This window comes from Rhamphochromis longiceps, linkage group LG11 (assembly GCF_057381845.1).
Source record: "Rhamphochromis longiceps isolate RC_006_pf linkage group LG11, R_longiceps_female_GT1.1, whole genome shotgun sequence".
In the NCBI taxonomy this organism is placed as follows: Eukaryota; Metazoa; Chordata; class Actinopteri; order Cichliformes; family Cichlidae; genus Rhamphochromis; species Rhamphochromis longiceps.
In genome coordinates this window covers 34,447,362-34,461,703 of record NC_140567.1, presented here as the reverse complement: position 1 = coordinate 34,461,703, position 14,342 = coordinate 34,447,362, and the positions used below count along the sequence as shown (strand labels likewise).

At 41.7% G+C, this 14,342-nt stretch overlaps 1 protein-coding gene across 1 annotated transcript; it reads left to right on the top strand.

Annotated features, from left to right (window-relative positions):
• The first annotated feature begins 102 nt into the window (after positions 1-102).
• mios (missing oocyte, meiosis regulator, homolog (Drosophila)) lies at positions 103-13,739 on the top strand. The gene is made up of 12 exons (XM_085423782.1): positions 103-226; positions 631-1,494; positions 2,653-3,146; positions 4,218-4,312; positions 4,425-4,679; positions 5,969-6,138; positions 6,764-6,829; positions 6,909-7,067; positions 8,414-8,566; positions 9,964-10,168; positions 10,413-10,542; positions 12,235-13,739. The coding sequence occupies exons 2-12, from the start codon at positions 676-678 to the stop codon at positions 12,323-12,325; spliced, it is 2,637 nt and encodes an 878-aa protein (XP_085279908.1). The 5' UTR covers positions 103-226; positions 631-675; the 3' UTR covers positions 12,326-13,739.
• Positions 13,740-14,342: the final 603 nt, after the last annotated feature.

Sequence of the window (14,342 nt, the reverse complement as noted above, 5' to 3'; positions counted from 1 at the left end):
TATATAAAACTGTCTGATTTCGTTGACGTCTTTTCTCTTTCTTTTTTATTCACTTAGCACCCTCTGCTGGTAAACCACATCTTTAGCGGAACATGAAGTAGCTGACGTTGCTAATAACACGGACGTGTTTTGGTGTAACACACAACATCCGCTTTGGCTCCAGGTTGCCATGTGTATTTCAAGCTGTATCTCGTGCATTCCTATAAATCGTCTTTGTTGTGTTTATGTAAGTAAAACCTCTTCTCGAAGTGCTCAAACAGATGTTTTCGAGTGCTGGTTAAACTGGCGCGAGCGAAACGGTCACGCGCTTGCTCTCCCTTTACCTGTTAGCATTAGCTTAGTTTAGCTAGCATGTCAACAAACTTAAAAGTAGTACTATAACTGCCCACGGCAACTTTTTAACATGCTGGGCGTTAAATTCAAACCAACTGTGCTACACTTCCACACAGAGCTCAGGTTATGTTGACGGTTTGGTTCAGTGTATCATTACTTTAACATGTTAAAAAGATTTCTCAGAGCTGTCTGTTGTCCACCTTGCGACCACTGCACTCGGGGGTTGCCTAATATTTCTGCGCAGTCTCTGACCTTTGTTCATTTGCTCATTTGTGTGATAATCTGCCGTATTTTCAGGCTGGAGAGGTTAAACTTCCCTGAAAATCTACTAGCGTCTGAATCATGAGCGGTTCCAAACCCGACATCCTGTGGTCCCCCCACCACCCGGACCGCTACGTCATCTGCGACTCCGAACTGGGACTGTACCGGATCGGACCTGTGGGCAGCACAGAAGCCAAGGCTGGCACCCTACCACTCTCCGAGGAAACTGCTGCTACATTACTGGCCATCAACTCGGACACCCCTTATATGAAATGTGTGGCCTGGTACCCCAAGCACGAGCCGGAGTGTTTACTTGCCGTTGGCCAAGCCAACGGCAGAGTTGTGCTTACCAGCTTGGGCCAGAGCCACAACTCTGCATGCAAAGAGCTGGTGGGGAAAGAGTTTGTGCCCAAACACGCCCGCCAGTGCAACACTTTAGCTTGGAATCCCGTGGACAGCAACTTGTTGGCTGCTGGGTTAGACAAGCACAGAGCAGATTTCTCTGTCCTCATATGGGACATCAGCAGTAAGTTGTCCCCAGAGACCAGTGTAGCAGCTGAGAAGATTCGCCTTTCATCTGTCGATTTGGACTCTAGCACAGTGGTGACCAAGCCATTGTATGAGTTAGGCCAGAATGATGCTTGCCTCTCGCTTTGCTGGCTGCTCCGTGACCCAAAGCTATTGCTGGCAGGCATGCACAGGAACCTGGCAATATTTGACCTGAGAAACACAAGTCAGAAAACGTTTGTAAACACAAAAGCCATCCAAGGTGTGACAGTTGACCCGCACTTCCATGACCGCGTGGCCTCTTTCTTTGAGGGGCAGGTGGCCATTTGGGATCTGAGGAAATTTGAAAAGCCTGTGCTCACACTGACGGAGCAGCCCAAGCCACTCACAAAGGTAGGATGGTGTTTGTTAGAAAACGAACTAAAGGCCACAGTAATAAGGATGCACTAATATACTAGCTTTGTGTATTGGCCATGTAAATGTTCAGCCTTCTGCATTTATTAACATCGCAAAGTTTGCAAGTTCAGTTTCAGTGAAATAAAGGTCAGCATGACAAGTGGCTGGTTTAAAAACAAGTGATAGCATATGACATATGGCTTCTTATCTGGCTGTGACTCCTGTGTCAAAAATGATGTGACATGATCATATTTTACAACCCGGAATTTGAAAATACTTAAGGAACTAAAATCATGACAATGAGTGGGTTTAAAGTTGATTCAATTGCAGTTAAAAAAAAACACACAGTTTGTTTATTTTTATCTCTGAAATTTTCATGTGGTTATCTCATTTTCTCATGAAGTTATGAGGGTCAAAGATGCTGGAAATTTTTTTGTTTGTAACTTGGCAAAATATTTTCTTACTATTAAGGTACTATTCTGTGTGGCTGCATTACATATACTAAAATTGTTGTACCAGTTAGCTGATTCTGGCAGGGTCAAGTGGGAGGCACAGATTGATTTTTCAGGGAATAACCTCTGGTCATTCCATGCCTCTCCTGCAGTTGCTCAATGCCCCACATTCTGAGAACCACTGGTTCTATGAGAAAATAAGATGTCAGCTTGTTTGTAACCTGTCAATTTTAGATTGCCTCAATCAGGCGTGTCTAACTCCAGGCCTCAAGCCCCAGTGTCCTTCAGGTTTTAGATATCACCCTGGGTCAAGACACCTGAATCAAATGATTAGTTCATAACCAGGCCTCTGGAGAGCTTCAAGACATGTTGAGGTGGTAATTTAGCCATTTGAATCAGCTGTGTTGGATCAAGGACACATCTAAAACCTACAGGACACTGGCCATCGAGGCTTGGATTGGACACCCCTGGCCTAAATGTTCAAAGACAGAGTGATGAAATGCTCACATAATTTTAAACTCTTTACTTTTTTTTTTTTTTTATCACCAAGTCCTGTTTCATTTAAATGAAAAAAGAGGGAATAAATGATATCAAAAACAAGATTAAGATGCATTAAAAAGGTTTATATAAGCTCAGTCAGGGCATGCTTATTCAGTAGAAGTCTTCTTATTATAGCTGATAAAATTCTGCATTTTGTTCTCAGGTGGCATGGTGTCCAACCCGTACTGGCCTACTGGCCACGCTGACACGTGACAGCAACATTATCCGCCTGTACGACATGCAGCACACTCCCACGCCCATAGGTGATGAGACGGAGCCCACCATCATTGAGCGCAGTGTGCAGCCCTGTGAAAGTCAGATTGGCAGCTTTGCTTGGCACCAGTCCTCCCAGAACCGCATGGTGGTGGTGTCAGCAACCAACCGTGTCATGACTGACTTCACGGTGTTTGAACGTATCTCACTGGCATGGAGCTCCACAACTTCTCTCATGTGGGCGTGTGGCAGACACTTGTACGAGTGTGTTGAGGATTCAGCTGAGGGAGTGGAGAGTTTGATCGAGAAAGACATTGCTACTAAAATGAGGGAAAGGGCTCAGTCCAGGTACGGACAAGATACCGTCCAGGTGTGGAGGAACCATTTGCTGGCGGGTGGGAAGGATCCCCAACTTAAGTCTTTATGGCATGATCTGTTCTATATCCTTTCAGGTGATAAAATGATGGAAATAGCTGCATGATGGCTTATTGATAATCTGTTTAATGGCAGAGATAAACAGTCAGCCACCTGTTGAAACTGTATGCAGGGCAGGTTATTTTTATTACTTTACAAAGCAGCAGTGAAGTGCTTCATTGCTCTGATGATGGTTCTCCTCATCTGAAGGTTTCTCCTCTAAAGACTATATAGAGTAGAGATTTGTATTATTATTATTATTATTACATCAAAATGTAACCTTTTAATTTAGTTGAGTAAAGAATTCAATGTTTAAAAAGGTTATCATATAAAGCCTATAATGGGCATAATAACACCTTTCGAGAGCTTTCAATCTTCTTATCGAACATTTGGCAAGTAAAGTCAAAAAGGATTGTAAAATTACTTCCAAATTGAGTTATTAATGTTGATTCACTGATTAATTAGGTTTTGAATCATTTTTGGTTGCATTTAACCTCTTAAGACCCGAACTCTGCCACGGCATGCATTTTTAATTTCTCTTTGATATTTGGGCTGATTGGGACCTGATGAATGTAAAAACAAAGAATTACCAGATTTTCTTTTTTTTTTTTTTTAACCTAATTTTTGTTTCTAAGAAAAATGAGTTCCACATATGAGGATATTCCTTTAAAGTTTTGATAGAACAGTAGCAGTATAATGTCCTCGTAAGTGGATATCGGGCCCTTGTAGAGCAAAATTGAGCATTTTGGTCTAAATAACCCAAAATGTGATGTCCACATATGTGGACGCCAGGTCCTAGGAGGTTAAATAAATACATTGAATGCTTCTGAACATCCTCAGATGGTGATAGATTAAAATGTGGGGCAGCGCCCCCTGGTGGGACATAATGTCACTCTAGGCAAGGCTTGAATAACTAGGAAAAAAATGAATGAATGAAAACGATTTATAACCATAGTAAAAATATTAACACATTATTTATTTTTGTCCTTGTTCAAAGGACAAAAATAATTAATGATTAATGTTGTAGATGCCTTGTTATGTGCCTGTATTATGTTGCATGGACTGCACACTGTTACTGTTTCCTATGCAAGTATCACATATGAAACAGTGTGCGGAGGATATGGAGCTAAAACTTCAGGGGAACGTACAGTCTGTGGTTTATTCTGGGATTAAGAACATTGTCAAGACAACCTCAGGTAAAACAAATAACCAACTGATTGTCTGTGCCACAGGACACTTCACAGTAACTGTGTTTATTTGAAATTTCATACACTGAAAAACTGACTTCCTGTGTTTGTGGTCCCAAAGGGACAACCGAAAGCCGCAGGTGTTGGAGTGGCTCGGACCGGCAGACAGATGTGCCGCGGTACCACAGCGAGGAGCGCTGCCTTGCCTTGCGGCTCTGTGGCTGGATCAGCAGGGGGACTGACACAGATGTGGAGAACTTCCTGCGATCACTGGAACAGGAACACGAGTGGGAGCGGGCGGCTGCTGTCGCTCTGTTCAACCTGGACATCCGGCGGGCAATCCAGATCCTCAACAAGGGAGCCATGGCAGAGAAAGGTGAGCTTTTAGGGATGAGAGGAAGGCGAGAGAAAGTAATTTAATAAGGGGAGATACTTTAGACAGACTACATAACTGTACATGTATCAAGTATATGTAATTGTAATTGTTTGGCCTTTAAAATGTAAGAAAACAATGATAAAATCCTAATCACAGCTTTTCTATTACTTCCATGTTGGCTTGTTTAATTTGAACAAGCAGTTATTGATGAAAATTGTGTTCGACATCAAGCAAACTCTTGAAAAATGAAATGAAGTCTTTGAAAAAAGGGGAATTTCATTAATGTAACAGCAGGAAACACGTTTTTTTACACAAGTTTAATGAAAATGGAGAGAGAAGGCTGCTGTTTACACACGCCTTAACTGAGGAAAAAAATTACACCAATGTAGGTCAAACGCTTTTCTGTTGTGTGCACTAATGAGTGCTTCCTGAGTAAGACTGACAGGGTGATTCATTAGATAAGATGTGTCAACAGAGCCATCTCAGGACTTTCAACGTTGCAGCTCTAACTTACAATGTATTGATTCCAATGTACAACCTTAAACCAACATTTTGTTATACCAGAGTAGTTCAGTTAGGTATTTTCCGAGCCTCACCCGGTCATATATCTAGAGGTAATAATATGTAATAAAAACTGTGTTGTATAGAGACTTCTGTTAGGGTTTATGATAGGTCTTACGTTGGGAGGCAAAGTCATTAAAAGTTCTTTTCTTTAGCAAGAAATTGCAGTTTAAATTTGAACTAAAGCCCACGGTATAACAAAAGGGATATGGAGCTGGTTTTGGATAGGTTAACCTTAAAAAAAAAAGAAAAGTAGGACACTTTTCCCCCCCTCCAAGCAATAAAACATCACCTTGAACAGCTGCCATAACCTTTTTCACACATGCACTGCAGCCGTGAGCACTTTTACATATTACCTCATGTATGACAACTAAAATGCCCACTGCAGTAAGAGCAGAGTTTAAATGGACCTAACCTGCCAGCTTCCCAATGTTTTGTCCATTTGTGTCCAATGAGTGGGTGTCAAGTGTTCTGCTTTCTGCAAGCTCTACCCCTAAACTGAGCCGAACATTTCCAGTAGTGAGGATGTGTCCGAAGCAGATTACTTCCTGCTGGGTGCTACATGTGCGAAAGGACAACTGTGGAAAATATTCTGACATGTTTTTTCCAACATTAATCTGGCTTCATTTGTGAAAATAGCTTCATCCTCTTTTTCAGATGTGCTGCTCTTACAGTGAAGACTACAGACTGTAAATAAATCTGCTTCTTTCACTTCATATTACTCACAGGTGACCTGAACCTGAATGTGGTTGCCATGGCTCTGTCAGGCTACACTGACGAAAAGTCGTCCCTGTGGAGAGAGATGTGCAGCTCTCTGAGGCTGCAGCTGAAGAACCCCTACCTCTGCATCATGTTTGCCTTTCTCACCAGTGAGCCTGGAGCCTACGATGGCGTGCTGGTATTGGATCTCTTTAATATCACGAACATTTGAACGCTAGAAAAAAAAACTTTTTTTTTTTCTAAGCACACTTTTCTCAACAGTGGCCCTTTTGTTCCCACTTCATAAAAGCAGTCAGGCATTCTTAATGCAGTGATGAATACTCGGGTAATACTCCAGTGGTGTTTAGTGGGAAAATCCTCAGGTGCACAGGAAAAGATATGTTTTACGTTTCCGTCATAAAACACCTCTATGAAAAAGGAGTCTGTGCCCAGAACACAGTGTTGGTTTCTGCTTTTTTCCTCCTGCAGCTGCTCAGATTCTGGCCTCTGGCTCCTCTCACTGTTATTTATGTCTGTAGACCTTTTCCTGGCAGAAAGTGATAAGAGGATTTATGCAGTCACTTTGACTTTGTTTCTTGCCATCTTTGCTTTGAGAATTGATTATTTGTCACAGATGATTTGTTTCTCGCAGCACTGTGGGTCAGAACAGGGTCACAAACACAGTTTTCTGTGCCAGTTTCAGTAGGAAGACTTTGACTCTTTAATGTAAAAAGTATCCACTATACTGAAGCTTCACCCCCTCCAAATAGTGACAGAGAGACAGATATTAAAAGGGAAGATATGATTCTTTGTTTGTGTTTCAGTATGAGAGCAGCGTGGCTGTGAGAGACCGAGTGGCCTTTGCCTGTATGTTTCTCAATGATGCACAGGTAACTGCAGAGTGAAGCTTTCAGCAGCAGATATAGTCTGAATATATCGCTGTTTGCTAACTTTGGATCTCTGCTGCAGCTGCCACGATACATAGACAGACTAACCCTTGAGATGAAGGAGGCGGGCAACCTGGAGGGCATTTTGCTCACCGGACTAACTAAAGATGGCGTGGATCTTATGGAGAGCTATGTGGACCGAACTGGTGATGTCCAGACTGCCAGCTTCTGCATGCTGAAGGTACAGAGACAAATTACACAGAACTGCTTATTTTTACACTCATTCACACAAACCTGCTTAGAATGGAGAGGGCACATGAGATTTGAGAATGAGCCTCTATTGTATAAGTTTCTTTGTCAAGATGAACAGTAGCTCTGTCAGCCAGACAAATAATACACACACACAGATACACAAAGCAAAATAAACCAGTACACACAAGTACGTCAGACTGAGCAAATAGCTTTTGGCGCAGATTTGCGCTCTGATTGTTGTACGGAAATTTATTCTCACAATTTATTCTCTTTCTTTTGCATTTTGCATATTTTAATTTTTAACTATTTTGTGTCAAAAAATTCAGTTCCACCTTTTTGGACTGCAGTTGGCGATGTTAGTTCTTATTCTGTTCTGCTGTCAAGTTAGCTTTATGTCGGTGTATGTCAACCAGCTCTCCACCTGCTGGCCTGGTCAGAGTGGCCCACCAGCTGGAAGGAGGATATTTCAGAGCAAGATGGTTGGCAGTGACTGAACTTTCAAAATACGAGCATGTTTAGTAAATTAATGATAGATGGTGTTAATTTCTTGCATCATACTTGGATGGTTTGCTCTCACAGAGTTTGTTTGAGAAACACTAATATGAATGCAAAAACATCCAGAATTGGATGTTTTTTGCATAAGTACTACATGTGTCATAAGTACTACATGTGGTTTAGTTATGGAAGCTGAGTAGCACAAAGGAGGCAGTGGTGAATGCCCTGAAATATAACCACACATCAGATAGTCTGATATGATCGGACTTTTGCATTCTCGAGTGCAACCCTGTCCCTGCAGTGCATATGTGAAAGCTGCCACTGTGTCTAAAAACTATGCTGCCCTCATTCTAATTTTCTCATTCTGGCTGTTGTGAACTACTCTCATAATTAAACAAACACTAGAGTGCATCAAATAAAGAGAAAGGAGCTGTCTGTCTGACCATACACTTTGAAAGATCAGTGCACATGCTAAAACTTGCCTCTTTGTTTGTGAAAGTTCACAGCTAACACCTACTGTAACAATACAAGTAACAGCCTCGGTGGAGCTGCTTGCTGCTGTGCACTTGTTTCTGGTACAGTAACACTAGAGACATCAAAGTGGCTGAACAGGTTTGTAACCTTTCATGCTGTAAAACAGCTCTCTGGGTTTTCTTCATTTTATTTTCTTGTTCTAACCTGCTTGTGAAAAGACAAAAGCTGCCTACAGCTACAGAAATGTCGTACCTCACATACATATTTAACTAGTAGAGATGAGAAGAAAGGGCATGGCTGCCTTCCCAAGCAGAACCCCCGCTGAAGTTGAAATGTCTTACAAGCCTAAATAATCTCTCTCTACAGGGTTCTCCGGGCGAAGTGCTGAAAGACCCTCGAGTCCAGTGTTGGATTGAAAACTACCGCAACCTGCTGGACGCTTGGAGATTCTGGCACAAACGAGCTGAGTTTGATATCCACAGAGGCAAGCTGGACCCCAGCTCCAAACCACTAGCCCAGGTGATTTAATGCTGAAATCGATATAGTGTAACTTCACCCACATCTCAGATTCCAACCGCTCAATGCATAGGTTTGAAATATGCTAAAAACGGCAAGAACCAGAGAGGGAGTGCCATCTCCAACTGTGCATTGAGATGTGAAGGGAAAGAATGTGGTATAGTGGTTCATCACAAAATCAAGTTATTGACTGATTCCGTGGTGACATTATATTATCTGAAAATGATAACAGTTTAACATAGACTGTATATGAATGATGGAAGTAGCCACATTGACCTGATTCGTGGTTTTGGACTTGTGTATTTTGAAGTCTTGAAATTCGTGCTAACAGACTAGTAAAACACCCACTTTACAGTTGTTGTTAAGGTAAAACTATCTGTAAAAACCAGGCTTTCCTGGCTTTTTTGTACATTTTAAGATAGAACTAGTACTTGATTTTAGAGCAACCACAGCCATTACAGGAACAGTCGATTCTGTCACTTCTGCATTTTGCTGTTTGGACTTTACAGACTTCAACCATGGAGGGACAGGACAAGTTGTACATCCCCCGATTGGAGGATGGTTACAGTCTTTTTTTGGCACTATAGTGTCATCCCAAAGAATCGACTCAGTCGCTTTGCTTTGTTTCAGGAAGATTTGAAAGATGAAGTGGGTTAAAGCTATTGTCAACCCATGAAATGCCAGTTTTTATAAATTTGATATTAGTACCAGCATTGACATATTTCATCACCGTACAGTTGTTGTTGTTGTTGTTTAGTTAAAAAAACGTTAGAGGTGAAATTTGATACGTTTTTATTCTCTCAGTAAAACAGTGTTAAAGTGTCCTGTCATAAAATCACGTGACGTGATCCAGCACCTGCACGCTCAAAGCAGTCTGTCTTGTTTCTGTGTTTGTTCTTGTTTCTTACTGTATTACGTACAACTACCCTTATATGAAAGTAGGACGGTTGTGCTGTTTATTACACTACAAGTAGAGTTTGTACCAAGCTCATAACACCCACAGCTCTCCTCTGTTTCTTGTCATAAAACCTGGTGGTATAGTCAGTATAGTCTGTGCTGTTTCTCCTTTTGTATTGGAGAAATCTGTTCCTGATACTATGCATACTCCACATTGGTTGATATTTTTTTTAAGTAATTAATGTTTTTTTCAATAGATTCTGGTATTAAAGGGTTTTTTAACATGTGATTACATCTAAGCTAAATCTTGGCAGTGCTTCATTGCATTGCTGAAATTCCAATAATCACTCTTACGCCTGTTGGAATTATTGCTGTATTATCAAGTACTTATCTCACTCTTCCTTAAAAATAAAATCCAGACAGCTGGTCTGCATGCGGCTGTTGGTTTTACCTTCATGTTCACCGGGTCTTATCAGCCGACCTTTGTGTTTGTTCTTTGGCAGGTGTTTGTGAGCTGCAACTTCTGTGGGAAGTCCATCTCCTACAGCTGCTCCACAATACCTCACCAAGGCCGCGGCTTCAGCCAATATGGTGTCAGCGGCTCACCCACCAAGTCAAAAGTCACAAGTTGCCCTGGCTGCAGGAAACCGCTGCCACGCTGTGCCCTCTGCCTCATGAACATGGGCACACCTGTTTCCAATTGCCAAGGTAAACTGGACTATGTGGACAGATGCTCAGCTGATATTTCCAGTAACAGGCACACATCTTGGAGCAGCTTAAGTGGCTGTAACACTTAACTGAGCATTTACCTGAGTTAATGTGTGGACTTTGATCTGCATTTAAGCACAGGTAGCACCTGGACATTTAGTGTCAAGCCTTTTCTCCTTATTGCTCATAATAGGATAACATTATAACTTTACTGATATTTTATTTCTTTTTTGTTTTTTTGCAGGAACTGGTAAATCAGATGAAAAAGTGGACCTGACAAGGGAGAACAAACTGGCTCAGTTTAATAACTGGTTTACCTGGTGTCACAACTGTCGACATGGTGGCCATGCTGGCCACATGCTCAGCTGGTTCAGGTAGGAGGGATGCATGTGCTCAGAAACTCTTCAGACGCATCTGCTGCTGAAGTTCATGTTTTTATTTCTTTAACATAAACAATAAATAACCTCTGAACAGTCTCTCTTAAAGTTTGCTAAGAAGTTTTGCATTGTGTCATATGAAGTACTTTTACAAAATCAATCATAGCCAAAAAAAGAGGTAGAAAAATGAAATGAATGCTGAAAGATATGCAGCACTTAAGCAAGTCGGGTCAATTTATTTATGTAACAGATTTACAAAACAGGCATTGACCAAAGTGGTGCACAGCATGTGATTTAAAAAAAAAAAAAAAAAAGGAAGTCATCCTAGAAACAACTTAGAAAATGGTATTACAGATTACAAGGGGGCAGACAAAGAATCAACAAAAGACACAGTTAATAACTTAGACGTAGACCGACATTAGAATAAATTTGGCTTCAGTCAAGATTTAAATGCAGTTATTGAGGCAGATGATCTGAAGGGGATGGCTGTTCCAGAAAGTCAGTCTGATGCCTGAACCTACTAACTTCTGAGCTAATCAGTTCACTTTTTAACAGCTCTAATAGATACTCGGTGTGAGCAAAATAATTTAAAAATAAATCTCGCATTACACTGGAAACCAAATTTTATTTTAGTCTTTGTTCCCTTTGTATAGCTCTTCGGCTGTGTGGTGTAAAAGATTGCTGGAATTTACTGAAGGCAGAAGTTGCTCAGACACTATGAATAGGTAGAATGCTGTGTGGTTAAAATTTGGCTTTAACAAGAAAGGGAACAATGGCAGATTTCACCATGAAGAGGAAGAAGCAAAAAAAACCCCAAACGAAGCAACGAAAACAAGGCTAACATACAGAAGCACAAACAACAGTTCTGTTAGCTTTTCATTGTTTTTAACTGTGTTTTTGTATTTGAGTGAAGCCAAGTCTGTGCATATTGTGATTTCTGTCTTCTCTGCCAGGGGAGCTAACCTGGAGGACGAACAACAGCGCAAATACGAACAAGAGCAGCTTACATTACCACAATTTTTTGAGCCTGCTCCCTCGTGCATTAGTTTTTTAAAAATTATTATTTAGTTGTCGCCTTGTTTTTTTTGTTTTTTTTAGTTGTTTTTTTTTTTTGTCAGAAGAAAATGGTCATTGACGAAGACTAGGACAGAAGTTACTGGTCACTGAAATTAGCTCTGGCGTAGCATTGTTGCACTACCATGTTGGAACCTGTAGGCTGAGTGTCTGCAGTGCAGTGATTATTATGGAAAGCAAAGTTTTTGTTCTGAACTTAATTTTTTTTAACTGTAAGGGTAAATGTGTACCTCATACACCTAATATGTTCTTCTTCTGGTCCTTTGTGTATTTATGCCTCCTGCACCACAACCTGTTCTCATTTTCGTGCCTAATGCATGTTTCACAGCTTTTTCTAGTTTTCCTCAAAAAGTTGCCTGCTGTTATCTCCTACTACAAATGTAATACCAGTTTCAGTGTTTTCACTGCTTTATTTAAAATTACATTTAAAAGTAAAATTACAGGAATTTGTTCCACATACTCCAAACCACAGTTTCATTATCAAAAATCCAGAGAGACAGACATGCTGTGCTCTTTTGTTTTCTCTGAGCTGAGAGAGCTGTGCAAACTCTACACTAGCTTTTGTACACTTACCTGCATGTTTTGTTTTAACCGACCTTCATATGTGTGTTACAGAGACCACACAGAGTGCCCAGTGTCAGCGTGTACGTGTAAATGCATGCAGCTGGACACTACAGGGAATCTTGTGCCTTCAGACAGCAGCTAAACAGGAGACGCCTGTCAGGAACTGAGGCCAAACACCAGCAGGTTCACCTCTGCAATCGGCAGCCAACAATGGGGCGACGGTGGCAGCGATGTCCTTTTCTAAACGGGCTGCTTGAATTGAATAGAATGAAATGATGTTAAGTTATATAGTCTAGTGAATGTAACATTGTAACTGAGCCCTGTATTAAGAAGGGAGGCAGTGTGTGTGACTGATCTGACTAATTGAATCAATGACCGAAAGGGAGCGAATGCACACTCGATGTTCTGCTAATGAAAATCAAACACAAGAGGCTCTGTTGCATTCAGCCTCTTCCAGTTTAGCCTGAATCAGGAATCTTGTGATTTATAGTGATCTCTTACAAAAAAAAAAAGTTTTCCACTCACACATCAGAATGTAAAGATGTAATCACAGGTGCCAATATGTCTGAGCTACATTTGTTGGCTCTTGTTTTAATACGCTGTACTGTATAACGTCTGTGTTACAAAGGATATTCACATACCTCATCAAAGCATTGTTCGGGGTAAAGGACGGTACCCCGGGTGACGGTGGGGAGTTTAGCACACAATAACAGTCTTCTTGCTCTCTTCATGTTCCTCTTTGCCACTCTGCATCTGGCATTGTGGAGGGCAGGGGCAGTGCGGGTGGGGTGGCTAGGGGAGGATGAGGAATTGGAGAAAGTAGGAGTGGTGATGGGTGAGGCGGAGAGTGTGGGGAGGGTGCGTCTTTATTCACCAGCCCACTCCAGGCCTGTGGTCTATGAAAGAAGCGCCCCAGAAAACAGCAGCTGCTCGGCACTCTGACAAGACCCTCCAGATTGTTCCCCTCATAAAGAACCTCAGCTGCCGGAACACTATTGACTCAAAGAGAGGGCGAGCGAACAGAGCCCGAGCCTTGCACACCCCCTCCTGCACCCTGTGCACACACACTTGCCCTCTCTTTCTTTCTCTCTCCCTCTGGTGTCCAAATTGCACCCAAAAACTATGCATACCACACATCAATCCAAGGATGGGCGCTGTCTGTGGTGGGGGGAGCGGCTGTGTGTAAACCACATTGTAAATGGGCTTTCTCTCTTTCTCTGCCACCCTCCCCGCACAGTCACTAACCCAAGGAGGCATTGTAAGTGAGAGGCGGTCTGCACTAGAGCTGGCTAAATCACTTAGTCATGGAGTGAGGAGGAGGAGGTGGTGATGGTGATGGGAGGGGGGCACAGGAACTACTGTATGCTGCTTTCACCAGAATCTTTTTCTCAGTGTGGGAGGTTTATAAGTCTGCGTGCCCTTTTGTGAACTGTTTTGGAGTGGAGCTGACAAATTGGCAAGTCGTGTAGCATCCCGAAAACAGATTGGCTGGAATTTCATCCTTTCACTGTTTCTTGTGTTTTCCCTTTGAAATAAATTCTGACTGACAAATTAGAGCACTGCTGAATGGGGGTGTTTTTCCATAACCTTATAAGGCTTATTTTTACATTATTATGTTTCATAGACGCAGTTAGCGTGGGTTTTCTGTCACATGCTCACTCTTTCTGTTCATTGAGTCACTCATTATTCTCCCATGGGAACTCCCACAGAATCTGTGCATTCAGGAAGATGGTGAGAAAGAAAAAAAACAATAGATTTTGAGCATCCCGATTTTCTAAACAAGAGCTTGCACACAAATAATTCCACTCCAAGTTGGCTGCTTTTCTGGAACTTTCACTTTTATGTTTCTAAACATAACAAATGTAGTTTGGCCAGTTGTCGTGGAATAAAGATGTTTTGTCATCTGGAGCTGGCCTGAAGTTTGAGAGTGAGATTCTGCCATTGGAAAAGGAACAGATGACCAACCGTCTCACCACACACATTCATTTGCCAAATATCTTTAAGCATAAAAGGAATTTGACCTGAGTCAAGTCACATAAGCAAGCTCTCAAGTCACTTATGCACAGTATCATTAACAGAGACAAGGAAAGTAGGTGAAACAAGGTCAAGGCCGCTCAGAGTTGATTCGTATAAATATATATGTTTTTTAAAATCAAATA